Source organism: Triticum aestivum, chromosome 7B (genome assembly GCF_018294505.1).
Source record: "Triticum aestivum cultivar Chinese Spring chromosome 7B, IWGSC CS RefSeq v2.1, whole genome shotgun sequence".
Taxonomy (NCBI): Eukaryota; Viridiplantae; Streptophyta; class Magnoliopsida; order Poales; family Poaceae; genus Triticum; species Triticum aestivum.
This window is the reverse complement of record NC_057813.1, coordinates 259,817,598-259,833,196: the sequence shown is the minus strand read 5'-3', so window position 1 is coordinate 259,833,196 and position 15,599 is coordinate 259,817,598. Positions and strand designations below refer to the sequence as shown.

The 15,599-nt window shown below is 49.0% G+C and overlaps 1 protein-coding gene across 2 annotated transcripts; it reads right to left on the bottom strand.

The window, feature by feature from the left end:
• Window positions 1–4,409: 4,409 nt before the first annotated feature.
• On the bottom strand, window positions 4,410–9,031 carry LOC123156973 (probable protein S-acyltransferase 19). Of its 2 annotated transcripts, XM_044575180.1 has the most exons (10): window positions 8,783–9,031; window positions 8,550–8,686; window positions 7,645–7,758; window positions 7,151–7,549; window positions 6,595–6,663; window positions 6,453–6,524; window positions 6,210–6,335; window positions 5,967–6,047; window positions 5,683–5,877; window positions 4,410–5,543 (listed from the first exon to the last, which is right to left on the bottom strand). In XM_044575180.1, the coding sequence occupies exons 2-10, from the start codon at window positions 8,598–8,600 to the stop codon at window positions 4,692–4,694; spliced, it is 1,959 nt and encodes a 652-aa protein (XP_044431115.1). In that variant the 5' UTR covers window positions 8,601–8,686; window positions 8,783–9,031; the 3' UTR covers window positions 4,410–4,691. The 2 variants fall into 2 exon arrangements, with proteins under 2 accessions (XP_044431115.1, XP_044431114.1); XM_044575179.1 differs by having other exon boundaries at window positions 8,550–8,923.
• Between the last annotated feature and the right edge of the window lie 6,568 nt (window positions 9,032–15,599).

The window sequence follows — 15,599 nt, the reverse complement described above, 5'->3', positions numbered from 1 at the left end:
GTACTTGTGCCGGACTGTTGGACTATGAAGATACAAGATTGAAGACTTCGTCCCATGTCCGGGTGGGACTCTCCTTTGCGTGGAAGGCAAGCTTGGCGATTTGGATATGTAGATTTCCTTCTCTATAACCGACTCTGTGTAACCCTAGCCCCCTCCGATGTCTATATAAACCGGAGGGTTTAGTCCGTAGGACAACAACAATCATAATCATAGGCTAGCTTCTAGGGTTTAGCATCTACGATCTCGTGGTAGATCAACTCTTGTAATACTCATGTCATCAAGATCAATCAAGCAGGAAGTAGGGTATTACCTCCATCGAGAGGGCCCGAACCTGGGTAAACATTGTGTCCCCCGCCTCCTGTTACCATTAGCCTTAGACGCACAGTTCGGGACCCCCTACCCGAGATCCGCCGGTTTTTACACCGACATCGGGGACCATAGGTTTCACTAGAGGCTTCTCTCTTGAAAGAAAATATACGGTGGGTAAACAAATTGTTGTTGAGCAATTGATAGAAAAGCGCATAATTATGATGATATCTAAGCCAATGATCATGAACATAGGCATCATGTCCGTGACAAGTAGACTGACTCCTGCCTGCATCTACTACTATTACTTCACACATCGACCGACTCCTGCCTGCATCTAGAGTATTAAGTTCATAAGAACAGAGCAACGCTTTAAGTAAGATGACATGATGTAGAGGGATAAATTCAAGCAATATGATATAAACCCCATCTTTATATCCTTGGTGGCAACAATACAATACGTGCCTCGCTACCCCTTCTGTCACTAGGCGAGGACACCGCAAGATTGAACCCAAAACTAAGCACCTCTCCCATTGCAAGAAAAACCAATCTAGTTGGCCAAACCAAACTGATAGTTCGAAGAGAAATATAAAGATATCTTAATCATGCATAAAATATTTCACAGAAGACTCAAATAATATTCATAGATAATCTGATCATAAATCCACAATTCATCGGATCTCAACAAACGCACCACAAAAGAAGATTACATCGAATAGATCTCCAAGAACATCAGGGAGAACATTGTATTGAAGATCAAAGAGAGATAAGAAGCCATCTAGCTACTAGCTATGGACCCGTAGGTCTGTGGTAAACTACTCACGCGTCATCGGAAGGGCAGCAAGGTTGATGTAGAGGCCCTCCGTGATCGGATCCCCCTCTGGTGGAGTGCCGTAAAAGGCCCAAAGATGGGATCTCATGGGAACAGAGGCTTGCGATGGCGGAAAGTATTTTGGTGGATGCTTCTGATGTTTGGGGAGTATTTGAGAATATATAAAGGTGGAGTTAGGGTTAGAGGACTCCCGAGGGGCCCACAAGCCAGACGCCCCGGGGCGTGCCTTGAGGGCTTGTGGCCTCCTCGGGACTCCTCTGGCCCTCTCCCCAAGTCTTCTGGGTGTCTTCTGGTCCAAGGAAAATCATCATAAAGTTTTATTCCGTTTGGACTCCGTTTGATATTCCTTTTCTGTAAAAGTCAAAAACAAGGAAAAACAAAAACTGGCACTGGGCTCTAGGTTAATAAGTTAGTCCCAAAAATAATATAAAATAGCATATTAATGCATATAAAACATCCAAAACAAATAATATAATAGCATGGAACAATAAAAAATTATAGATACGTTGGAGAAGTATCACCCCCCTTGATAGTGCGGCAATAGATCCTATAACTCGGTCTCCCAACTACCACCATGAGACCGGTAAAATAGAAAACATATCAAGGGCAAACCTTTGCTTTGCACATAGTCCACTTGAGCTAGATGATAACGATCTTAACTCCCTCAAGTTGTACCACCTTTCTTGATTACGTTGGCTCGATGAAGACACCCCTCGTACTCCACTATGGTTGAGCCACTCTTCGGAACATCTTCACAAGTCCATTGTCACCACAATTGATGGCAAGAATCAAGCATGATCTCTTCGTGATGCTCCACTTGAAGTTGCACACTGCAATCCTGATGACGATCACCACTTGATGTCATCTTCCATGGGTTGTATGAGATCTTCCTCTTGACGCTGCCCATGGAAACATACCTAACCCCACAAAGAACTCTTACGTAGACCATGGGTTAGTACACAAAGCGTAATGGACAATGCTTACCATACCATGGGATCACTTGATCTCTTTCAGTACATCTTCTATGCTTTGCGTGTTAATTAACTTGATTCACACTTTAACTTAGTCTTGATCAACCTTGTATCATGTCTTCTACATGACCATCTTTGGATAATTCCTTGAATAGCACCTTGGTCATCTCATAAACTCCTTGAAACCAACATATGGACTTCAAGAAATGCCTATGGACAAATCCTACGAATATAACTCAAGGCAACCATTGGTCCATAGAGAATGCCATCAATTACCAAAACCACACATGGGGGCACCATGCTCTTTCAGATAGTATATTGTCTTCAACTTGCTTTTAAAGGACAACTACTCAACGATCTTTTTATCACTAGTGGCAGTAACGCAATACAAGCATTTTCTACTTTCTGTCACTGTGGTAGATTGCTTGCATAGTCGAACCCAACTAACATATACAACTCCCTCTTAAAGATCATTCATCTAAACATGGTCAGTGCAAGACCATTAGGTCGGAGAGCATATATGTCTACAGATTATGCAACAAAGAACTCATATGAATACAACAATAAAACATAGGTAGATGTGATCATAAAGTGATAATTTATCACACCATGGCAAACACACTAATAAAAATTATATCAGATGGATCACAATCATGTAGGGCAGCTCATGTGATCATTCTGTTGAAGAACAAGAGAGAATTGTCATCTAGCTATTGGTATGGACCCATAGCCCAAAAGAAACTACTCACAGACGATCCTTGGGTAGCAAGGTTGATGTAGGTGGCCATCGTGATGAATTTTCCCTCTGCCAAAGTACCAGAAAAGGCCTCCAGATTGAATCGCGGTGGAAGAGAGGTGCGACGTTGGAAAAATTCCTTGACAGTTATTTAGTTTTCAGAGCAATATAAAGGCACAGGCGCTCACATGCGATGAAACAGAGCACCACTAGGCCCACGTGGCCACCCCCCCCTCCCCCGGCTTCACCACCTAACCGCATGGGGCCCACATGGCTCCTCCCCAGGCAGTACCAGGTGTCTCCGGAAGCTTCCCCACTCAAAAATGTTTTCTTGACTTTTTGAGGTATGTATAATCGATTTTCTTGAAAATTTCAAAAACAACGGAAAAAAGCAACTGACAATGGACACTGAATTAGTAGGCCAGTTCAGAAAAATGATAAAAATAATATAATAATAGCATGAAACAATCAAAACTATTGATATGTTTATGACGTATCAGCATCCCCAATCTTTATCCCTACTCATCATCAAGTAGGTAGATGATAAAAAATAATTTTTAATCATGAATGCTACCTTAACATGAATATAATCAATCTGATGCAATATAGTAGTCCGCAGTTGATGCCAAACAAGCAATAGCTTCACTCTCGCTTTTCATGAACCAATGCTTTCACTCAACGCTCCCCAATGCCTCAAGGCTTAGAAAGAATGCCAGATGTATCATGAAGCATAGTATACTAAGTCTTCATCCTATCATGACAACCTTATCATAAACCGGTAAACAGTTTCAGCCAAGCGCATTGATTACATATCCCCCTTGCTTCAACTAATCAATGCTTATTCAATACTTGAGCTCGGACCTTGATCTTTGCACTTAATGAAAAAAAGAGAATGGTGATGGAGCTTTATAAGAAGTCAAAAGGTAAAGAAAGTCTTGCATTAACGGGGTTGATCATTAGGCAATGAAGAGATCTTATAACCAATGTTAATGCAAGGATTAGAGATTGTTACACAACGAATGCACTTATAACCAATGTTAATGCAAGGATTAGAGATTGTCATACGACGAATGCACTAGAGTATAAGCGTATGATAACTTTCCTAATGACTAGTGGGATGTGAATCCAACTTGCCTACTCATAAAGACCTAGAACTTTTGAGGAAACTCATCATTGAAAAATACAAGAAAAACTCATCAATCTTGCACTATAAGATACAGATAACGGAGAGGAAATAAGAGGTGAGAGCGAGAGTAAGAGTGGCTTGGGTTAGGATTTGTCTGCGCCGGGGAAGGGATTTTCTAGGGCCGGTGGTGGGTCATAACATTCCGGGCATGTCTGGACGGCCCCATTTTCACCCGACATATGGGCTGGGTTTGGGGCAGTACGGACTGCCCAGACAAATGGGGGCAGCTTGGGGAGGCCTGTTGGAAGTGCTTCTTTTTTTTGGGACAAGCTGTCCGCTGGGACATATGGGTCCAATTTTGGGGCCTCCCTTGGAGAAGCTCTTAAATATCATGATATGTTTTAATTTCCTGTTGAACGAAGCTACCGAGCACCACAATGAGGGGAGAAAAATTGTTACACCGAAGCCAACTGGCTGTTCTGCTTTTGTTTCCCGATTTCTGTTTCATATGTCACTGGGCCATCTGAGAAAGAAATGTTATGCTCAATTCAGATGCATAACTTGACAGTAAAAGATCCCCAAAGATGGCCTTCAGATTCTTCTAGGCTTGCAGCTGCAGCCACTGGACCTGTGATTGCTCACATATCTTGGCATGTCCCCATGGCGCAGCTACGATCTGGCAGGACGGTTCGCTGTCATCCGTAATCGCTTCTTTGCGCTTCACCTGTTGAATGGTGGTTTCTTTTGAAATGTTCCCGCCGGGAAAGACTCGGCCGTTGGCCCCCTTTCATGGTGCTGATCGGCGTTGAGCTCCTTCCTGTCAGCCGGCCGTGCACTTGTGTTGCCCTCATTCCTTCCAGATTCAGCAGCAGCGCCCAGAACAGGCCCCCCCAAGAATATCGACTGTCCAGAGTAGGCCAGTCTCTCAGACGGCTGCCCAGATGGCAATGTCGAGGAAGAGGCACTCATTGGCGCAAGATTTCTGCCACCACCTGGGTTTTCCAAGAAACGCGGCGCTCTAACAGGCTGGGCAGCAGAAGAACCAGCAGCAGCTCCCACTGGTCTTGCAGGTGCAGATGCCACCGACACATACCGACCAGCATCTTGATCCCAAACAACCGACGCTCTTCGGTTCTCGCGAGCGTAGGATGTTGCTGGCCGGAACATTATTGGGTTGGTTGCCTGCGTGGTCGGAACACCAGACCTCTCCGGCGGTCGAGGCGGCGGCACATTCATCTGGGTGCGAGGTGCAAGCTTGTGGATGTGGACTGGGCTGCTCAAACTGCTAGCACTCTGCGTGCCGGTCTCGTACTCATCCTGGCTCGCAATACTCTGAGGATGCGAGTTGCCAGTGGAGCCAGGGCCGCGCGCACCTATGGGCCGGAGGACGGAGGATGATGCCCGAGCTCTTGCAGCAGCTTTCATCGCCTCATTGCCGTCCAGCTTTGCAAGTTTCCAGGCACTGATTTTGACTTGCCTCTTGGCTTTGTTTGGTCTTTCAGCATATCCAGTGGCATCAGGGTCGACGGTAGATGGTGCCATGCCACGCTCCAAATGTGGGATAACTTCATCCTGTGTCATAGTTGGCAACAATATGGCAAAACTCAGTAATAATGCCTCCAAATTATTATTTTTGCGCAGTTTCTTACTGAACCCTCCAAGATATAATAATATCGGACTATTTAGCAAGCTCAAAATTCACCAATATTACCTGATCCACGAAAATCCTTGGGGGTGTGCACCATGCACCCTTGTAGTGAAGACCAAGTGAACTTCCGCCGCTGAACCCACTAGTTGCTGAATTTGTCGGGGAGTAAATAATGTTTGCTCTCTCATCTTCCTCTTCATCTTGAGGCACTTCACTCATAGCTCTCATTGCTACAACGTATTCATAAGTGGTGATCCCCTGATGCAGGCAGACCATGAATGTAACAATTCAATCAAAAAACTAGACCTTTAAATACATGCTACACTCGGTGGGAATTGTGAGACAACCTTTCTGATCAATAGCATGTGGAAGAAGAAGAGTTCTCCCAAAGGTACGCAGGCAACTAGAGAAAGAAGAGTAAATATTCCCTGAACACCAGAAATACACATTTCAGTATACAGTTCTAGCCCCCCAAAAAAAGATGAAAAGAGGAACACACTGAACCAATTCTTTCAGAACTATACAGTTCTAGGCGTCTAATCATGGCCTCCCATATATAATACCTACAGCAACAAAGAATGACAACTTACTACGATAGTTGCAAACGGAAGACGAGTTAATCCATTCCCAAGCTTGTCTTGAATAATTTTTTCTGCATTCGTGTTGGCGAAGCACATAACAAGAACAGCAATGCCTACTCCAACTTCAATAGCAAGCTGTCATACAGGAGATCATAAATAGATTTAGCTAGCAAGCAGATGAATACATTATTATGTGATATTAAAACCGTATTTACTGTGAAAAATAGGTAATGGGTAAGGCACTTTACAGACCCAGAGGAGACTAGTAGTCATCAGAGCAAAAAATGTGAAATAGTTCTTGCGTCCAACACAGTTATTTAGCCACTGCAGTAGATGCAAAAATCAGGTATGCAAATTAAAACTGAAGGAAATATGGTTTTTGTGTAGCAAATACCCGGCAGTGATGATCAAATCCATCCACACACTTGTCACAACTTCTGCAGTGTTTACTGAATTTGCGAACCTGAAACGATCTCTTTGTAAATTAGCAACATCTATATTGCAGCCAAGTTTCTCGCTATTTCTCAGAAATAAACCAAGCCTATCCGGCCTGTTCTTTTGGTGTAAGTTAGCAAGATCCGGCAGCACAAGTTTTCAGTTTTTCACTTCTAGCAAAGTCAGTGCAGCAGCTAAAACAGATAGGAGCTGTTGACTAAGGGTATGTTTGGTTTTGAGCCAAAGTACACCCTACCAAATTTTTGGCCAGCCATAACTTTGGTCAAGGTTTTGCTTGCCCATGATTTGGCCAATGTTGGCAAGAAAAATGAACTAGAGAGGGCAGGTTAGCATGGGCATGACAGAAGTTTGGCAACCATCCAAACAACGAAAAAATATCTGGCTATGACAAAATATTGGCAGGGTTGGTTTTGGACACAAATCGAACATACCCTTAATCCAAGACATGAGCAATCATACAGTTCAAACTTAAACATGCACATATATGAGTGTACCTCAGCATTACATAATGTGCAAAACAGTGCATCTTCTGCATCAACTTGATTCTCTGAATCATCAGATTTCCTGCAATCCTCCTTGACAAACAAAGCACAAATAAAGCCTCCGAAGTAGCACCCTGATCTTCTTCTTAGTGGTTGCATTCTAATATTTATATCTGTATCTCCAGCAGCCAAACCTCCATGGTTAGTACGCCCATCTAGAGAGCTTCTACAAGTAGATGTTGGGGAGTTGGTTCCAGTAGCAATGCCAGTTTTTGCAGGCAAATTGGTGCCCTGCAAGGCAGTATTACTTTCTGGTGCATTGACATGGCCATCGTCAAACTTTGACATGATCCCAGGATCTGCAGGGTTTATACTAGTGCACCGGATATAAAGGATGAAGACAGCGAATGCCTGATGGAGTTGCCGCGAGAAGGAGAAACGATAAATGCAGAGCACAAGTAAGAATCCTTGAAAGAAATACAATATAGGTGCATTGGTAGGCTTACCACAGGAGTGTAGATACCCACTGCGACATACTCAAGGATTTGCTTTCCCAAAAACGGTGCAAAGAAGGCATAAAATGCAACCACCAGAAGGAAGAAAACAGTAATTGCGACGATCTGTTAAAACGAGAGATTAAGAACTCAGTCATTCCCCTGTCCATAAGTATGAAAGTTGGCAGCATTGAGACACATTTGAATTTTCTATCAGTTTAGGACGAACCAAAGAAGCTGGAGTAAGAAAACAAGTAGAGGCATATGAGTGACTATCGATAGCAGAAGGTGATAAATGTATTACTTTCTGACATCATAATAAGGCCTTGTCTTTGTAGGGCATTACAGGTAGTCAGGTACAGTTGGCCTCTGCAAGTTGTGTCTCCTCTTTTATCACACTTAAGCACACAGTTTTGATTTCATGGGAATGGCATATTGGAAAAATTGGAAGTAATTCATTAAGAAACAGTATATTCCCCGAACTAACCAAACAAGTTGAATTGAATTCTACGTTAGAAATCAATCCATAATTGGAAAGGGGGGGATCATCCAGATATAAAGAGATAGAGGAATCAGGGACTATAAAGCAGCCTGCCCTAGATAGTTGGCCCAAATCTTGCCATGTTTTTTGAAGTAGACAAAATTGGCCCAGAGCTGAAACAGTTGATACAACCCCTGGCTTTTTGCTAAAAAAAAAAAACAGGAGCACGCGAGCATTACGCCCTAGAGATCGAGGCCCAATTGAATTAATAGTAGTACTAGTATGGAGACAAAAGAAGGGACGAAGTGCTGACAGAATTCTGGCAACTGATCCGAAGCGAAGGCCGCAACTTTCTGGCGGCGCTTGCATTGCAAAGGAACTAGGAAGGGAAGTGTAGAGTCTTTGAGCAGAGCAAGAAAGAAGATGGAATTCTGACCTGGAATGTGTGTGCTGGGAGTTGCCATCCATGCTTCCTCACCATGGGCATGGCCCCCTCCCCTCTCTCCGCTTTTCCTCCTGCCCTACCCTAGTTTCTTCCTGAGGGCGCCGCAGACGGAGAGGAAGAGAACAAGGCTGGAGATTTCTCTTTCTTGTTTAGTATACTACTCCTGGCTTTTTAGTAAAGATAAAGAAAAAGATTCGGAGAAGAAGGAGCCTCTTCCCACTCACACACTCTCTCTGCTCTCCCTTCTTTCCTTCCTCGTTTCCTGGTGATTATCTTTTACCGGGCTTGATTTCCGCTGCTTTCTCGGTGTTCGTTAGCTGGCCCCGCAGCCGCAGAGAGAAGGGGGAAGACAAGTCAAAGAAGAAGGAGAGTTTCAGTCTCATCTCATCTCGGAACCCAGGTTGTGCGGCACAGAGCTTTGCCCCTTTCTTTTTCTTTTTCTTTTTCCCTCCTCGTCTCACTCTGCTTTGCATTATTTCTTTTTCCCTCCTCGTCTCACTCTGCTTTGCATTATTTCACGAGTATGCTACGCTAGCTGTTACTCCTACTGAATGCGCAGATACTCCGTGTCCACAGGACTACGTACCACGTTGATATTTTGCAGGTCTTTTCCTCCGGAAACGGACAGAATAAGCAAATATAGGTTGGATTTTCCTGTATACTGCCACGTGGTGCAGTACTGGGCACATAGTGTATGTGATATGGCGTCAATAAACGGGCCGCGCGAATTTAGTAACGTTGCTTGACCCCAAAGCATGCATATGCATGGAATTAATCAAACAATCCGATCCTTCGATGCATGGGTGTAATGATCGCCTCGTTTCTTTGGCACACGGAGCAATTAGAGCAATTCCAGCGCGCCGACCCAAATGAAAGTACGCTTGGTTTGATCAAGTGGACGTGCGTGTCTGGTTTTTTATTTCGGTCGACAGGTGCGCCCATCGAAGGCCGGTTCATTTATACCGACGTGGCCGAAATTGACGAATTAAGCATAATTGTACATAAATGGCCGGTCAAACGTCGGCCAAAGTCCACTTAAACATAAATAGAAAATTAAAAATTCTAATAAACGTCTGCACGCTGCCCTTATAGACCGCTTTGCCCTTGCCCTTGCCCTTCCCGTCGTCGTCGCCGCCGGTGATGTCAACTAAGACGGGGGAAGGCCCAGCCCACCCGAACGCGGCTTGATAGGCCGCCAGGGCAGCCTCCTTCGGTGTCTGTTGCTGCGGCGGCATAGCGGCGAGGCGGGCGCGCTCCTCCTCCTCCTTCTCAAGCCGCAGAGCCAATGCGCCTTCCAGCGCTCAAGGTGGGCCGCCTCTTCTTCCGGCGTAGTGGCAGGGAGGCGCGCTCACCCGCTTGCGGAGCTGGCCGGTCCACGAATAGGACTCCTCCGGCCAAGTGGGGGCGGCAGTGACCGCTTGCGCGTGGGAGTTGGTTCGCGCTCCGGCTCGGCTTTAGGCTCAACGAGGGGCAACGCGGCGGTGGTGGCGGCACGAACATGGGTGCCTGGACGGAGTCCCCCTCGTGGATAAAGATAGGGCTTGCTCCACCCCATCCCAATGGGCGTCCTCCTTGAGCCGGCTCGCCTCCAACGCGTGATGCAGGGCCTCCCCGAGGGCGGCTTGTGTGACGCCCCCGATTCAATCGTACACTAATCATGCACGCAAACGTGTACGATCAAGATCAGGGACTCACGGGAAGATATCACAACACAACTCTAAAACATAAATAAGTCATACAAGCATCATAATACAAGCCAGGGGCCTCGAGGGCTCGAATACAAATGCTCGATCATAGACGAGTCAGCGGAAGCAACAATATCTGGGTACAGACATAAGTTAAACAAGTTTGCCTTAAGAAGACTAGCACAAACTGGGATACAGATCGAAAGAGGCGCAGGCCTCCTGCCTGGGATCCTCCTAACTACTCCTGGTCGTCGTCAGCGGGCTTCACATAGTAGTAAGCACCTCCGGTGTAGTAGGAGTCGTCGTCGACGGTGGCGTCTGGCTCCTGGACTCCAGCATCTGGTTGCGACAACCGGAAAGAAAGGAAAGGGGGAAAAGGGGGGAGAAAGCAACCGTGAGTACTCATCCAAAGTACTCGCAAGCAAGGAACTACACTACATATGCATGGGTATATGTGTAAAGGGCCATATCAGTGGACTGGACTGCAGAATGCTAGAATAAGAGGGGGATAACTAATCCTGTCGAAGACTACGCTTCTGGCAGCCTTCGTCTTGCAGCATGTAGAAGAGAGTAGATTGAAGTCCTCCAAGTAGCATCTCCAAGTAGCATCGCATAGCATAATCCTACCCGGCGATCCTCTCCTCGTCGCCCTGTTAGAGAGCGATCACCGGGTTGTATCTGGCACTTGGAAGGGTGTGTTTTATTAAGTATCCGGTTCTAGTTGTCATAAGGTCAACGTACAACTCCAAGTCGTCCAGTTACCGAAGATCATGGCTATTCGAATAGATTAACTTCCCTGCAGGGGTGCACCACATAACCCAACACGCTCGATCCCATTTGGCCGGACACACTTTCCTGGGTCATGCCCGGCCTCGGAAGATCAACACGTCGCAGCCCCACCTAGGCACAACATAGAGGTCAGCACGCCGGTCTAAATCCTATGCGCGCAGGGGTCTGGGCCCATCGCCCATTGCACACATGCACGTTGCGAGGGCGGCCGGAAGCAGACCTAGCCTCCCTAATACAAGAGCAGGCGTTCCAGTCCAATCCGGCGCGCGCCACTCCGTCACTGACGTCAAGAAGGTTTCGGCTGATACCACGACGTCGAGTGCCCATAACTGTTCCCGCGTAGTTGGTTAGTGTGTATAGGCCAGTAGCCAGACTCAGATCAAATACCAAGATCTCGTTAAGCGTGTTAAGTATCCGCGAACGCCGACCAGGGCCAGGCCCACCTGTCTCCTAGGTGGTCTCAACCTGCCCTGTCGCTCCGCCACAAAGTAACAGTCGGGGGCCGTCGGGAACCCAGGCCCACCTCTACCGGGATGGAGCCACCTGTCCTTCCAACCCCCACATCGGAACCACTTGCGGGTACTCAACGAGCTGACCCGACTTTAGTCACCATCTGTATAGGATATGTATGTATAGTATATACCCGTGATCACCTCTCGAGTGATCACGGCCCGATAGTATAGCAAGGCAGACTGACAAGAATGTAGGGCCAATGATGATAAACTAGCATCCTATACTAGGCATTTAGGATTGCGAGTAAGGTATCAATGACTGTAGCAACAATGACAGGCTATGCAACAGAATAGGAGTAACCGAACAGTAACATGCTACACTACTCTAATGCAAGCAGTATAGAGAAGAATAGGCGATATCTGGTGATCAAGGGGGGGGCTTGCCTGGTTGCTCTGGCAAGGAGGGGTCGTCGTCGACGTAGTCGATCACAGGGGCGACATCGGTCTCGGGGTCTACCAAGAGAAGAGGGGGGGAGAAACAGGAAATACATAGCAAGCAAGTGCATAACAGGACCATAGGCAGAGCTAGACGTGTTCTACCGCGGGGCTACACGATACCGGCGAAGGGGGAAGTCAACCGGGAATGTATTTCCGGTTCCGGACCTGCGTCAGTCAGATGACCGGAGGGGGAAAGTTCCATGTTCAGATAGTTAGAGGCATTTGACATGTAAACGGACCGCGCATTCGGATTCGTTGGATTTTTCTGAGCAACTTTCATGTAGAAAACATTTTCATCCGAGTTACGGTTTGTTTTCTATGAATTTTCAAAGATTAAACCATTTTCTAGATTTATTTAAATTAACAGAAAAGATAAAATGACGTCAGCATGACGTGCTGATGACGTCAGCAGTCAACAGACTCGCTGACCAGGTCAAACTGATCAGCGGGTCCCGCATGTCATAGACAAAGGGCTAACAGTGGGTTATTTTAAAATAACAGGGTGTTAATTAGCAGTTGGGCCCCACATGTCAGTGACTAATTAGCTAAACTAATTACTTTTAATTATAAAACCATTTTAATTAGCTTAAATATGTGGTGGGGCCTACACGTCAGTGGTACTGGGCTGCCCAATCAGCAGTTGACTGGGTCAACCCGGTCAACTAGGGGCCATGGGGCCCGCTGGCAGCGACCCTAGGGGTGGCCCCCGGAGCTGCGGCGGCGAGCTCTCTGCGGCAGCGAGTTCGCCGAAGAGGCTCGGATTTACGCTACAGAGCGCCAAATCACGCGCCGTGACTTGTGTTCGAACGAGCGCAGAACGCCGCGTTCAACACGGGTGGTCACGCGAGCTAGGATGGCCGGAGTCGCCGCCGGCGACATGGACGGCGGAGATCCGAGGCACGGCGAGCTCGCTAACGGCGCAATGGTGAGCAAAACGAGCGGTGCTGAGCACGTACGGCGTCCACGTGTGTGGGCGAACATGATGGACACGCTTGCGCGGGCGTTCGGTCACCGGAACGTGGCCGGCGATGAGCTCGGCGGAGGCGAGCTCGGACATGTGGGGAACGGCACCTACGGGCGCGGCAACGGTAGGAAGACGGAGGGAAGAGAGGCGAGGCTCACCGGACGGCTACGTAAAGCCCCTGAAAGGTTAGTAGCAGCAGAAGGTGTCGCCGGAGTCGAAGGGGATCGCCGGAGCAGTGCCGGAAGGAGGGCGGCTCGATCCGCTGCCTGCGATGCCCCCGACTTGCGCTCGTGGACGGGGACGAGGTAGTTGATGGCGGTAGAGCTGATAGGCACGGTGGCGAAGCGAACGGGGCTCAGTGGCCGCGAGGACGGGCGAGGCACGGCGGCGACCGCGTCGGTCTCCTCTCCACAGCGAAGCTGAGGGAAAGGGGAGAGGTGGATCTGGGGGAGGGCCGAGAGGAGACGGCGTGGGGATAAGTAGGTGAGTGGATGAGATCGAGGGGGGGCTCGAGGGGGCGCGAGGCTACCTTATCCGCGCGGGGGCGTCACCGGCGAGGGAGTCCGGTGGCAACCGTGCCTGTAGCGGTGCACAACCGAGGAACAGGGAGGCGGGGGTGTCCGGTGCGGGGGGCTGGGGCGGCTGGTGGATGTGGGCCGAGGCCCAAAGGGGACGGGGGGGGCTTTCTCTCTCTCTCTCTCTCTCTCTCTGACCTCTGACTTTTCCCTTTTCTTTTTTTCTTTTATTTGCTCTATTTTGCATTTTTCTTTTAGTACCAAAAGAGTTTTGTTTTGAACAAAACTTGGCACATAAAACTAACACAATACCTTGAGATGGAACAAAAAGTTTGGGGTCAAAGGAGTTGCCTAATCAATTTTAGAAATTGAAAAATCCAATTTCAATGTTGCTGGAGCACTGAATTAATTCCCATGGGCATTTTGGGAATCCAGAAGAGGTTGGTTTCAACATGAGAGTGATCAGGAAAATTTATAGGATAAGGTGAACATTTTATTCCTATTGCTCAAAGAAAATAATTTATTCAACTTTTTTTAAAATTGAAAAAGGCTTTGATTTTTGGACAAGTGGCAAGCTGCATAGTAATCATGATGACATGGCCACCATTAGGGGGGAGATTACTGTAGCATGATTCTCGGGGTGTTACAGCTTGGTACTTCGCCTCTGCCTCCTCTTCCTTCGGCTTTACCCGTAGGGGCGGCGGTGGAAGGTCGTGGTTGATGTGGACGCCAAGGCGGCGCTCCTCCTCGTGCTCTAGCGCAAACCAGCGCTCCCGATTGGGGGAGTCTAGCGCGTAGTTCTGCTCATATCACATCTCCCACTCGTCGTCGGCCCCCTCCTCGGCGAGCCAATGCGCCTTCCAGCGCTCAAGGTGGGCCGCCTCTTCTTCCGGCATAGTGGCAGGGAGGTGCGCTCACCCACTCGCGAAGCTGGCCGGTCCACGAATAGGACTCCTCCGGCCAAGTGGGGGCGGCGGTGACCGCTTGCGCGTGGGAGTTGGTTCGCGCTCCGGCTCGGCCTTAGGCTCGACGAGGGGCAGCGTCGGCGACGGTGGCGGCACGAACAGGGCGCCTGGACGGAGTCCCCCTCGCGGATAAAGCTAGGGTTTGCTCCAGCCCATCCCAATGGGCGTCCTCCTCGAGCCGGCTCGCCTCCAACGCGTGATGCAGGGCCTCCTCGAGGGCGGCTTGGTACTTCGCCTCTGCCTCCTCTTCCTCCGGCTTTACCCGTAGGGGCGGTGGTGGAAGGTCGTGGTTGATGTGGACGCCGAGGCGGCGCTCCTCCTCGTGCTCTAGCTCAAACCAGCGCTCGCGGTTGGGGGAGTCTGGCGCATAGTCATGCATGGCGCGCTGCTCCGGCGTGAGGAGCTCGCGCCGCCGGCGAACCTCCTCAGCGTGTGCCCGCGCGGACCTCGACGCCGCCAGGATGGGGATGCGATGCGGGTCCAGATGCCAGCCGTGTGGCAAGTTCACATCTGGATACGGCAAGGGCTGGCGGTACTGCCAGTGCCACCGCGCCTGGTGGACTGGGATGTCCAGCCGCTCCCGCAGTGGCGTGCCGCACCTAGCCGGCGGTAACGTAGCAGGATGCTCGCGGGAAGAGCTCGCCCCGGCGCTGAACCTCCCCTTCTTCCCTCCCTTCCCGTTGAAGAATCCCATGGCTGGGTGGATAGAATTTGCTGCTGGCTGACTAGGGTTTCCTGGTCGCCGGCGAGGGAGCAAAGGTGGCTAGATGTGGAGGGGGGTTGTGGATGACCCCCCCCCCCCCCCGCGCGCCCATTAAAAAGGACGGGCACGCGGCCCTTCTACACACTGCCAGGCGGCCCCGGTATCGGTGGTCGTCATAAATATGACCGTGGGTGGTAGTTGGTCGGCCGACAAGCGGGGCCGCGGCGGACACCCAGGGGACGCACGGCGCGTCCGCGCCAACGCATTTCAAGCGCAATTTTGGACCGGAAATGGGTCCGTGCAGACATGAGCAGACGGTTTTATGAATGGGTCGGCGCGTTGGGCCGGTGTTTTTGTCCACCGAGACCCAAACAGACGTGGGCGAACGAAATGGGTCGACCCGTTAGAGTTGCTCTTAACTGCGGAGGAAATGATTGCCAGGCGTTATTAAGCAGTAACGAGTCCTTCCA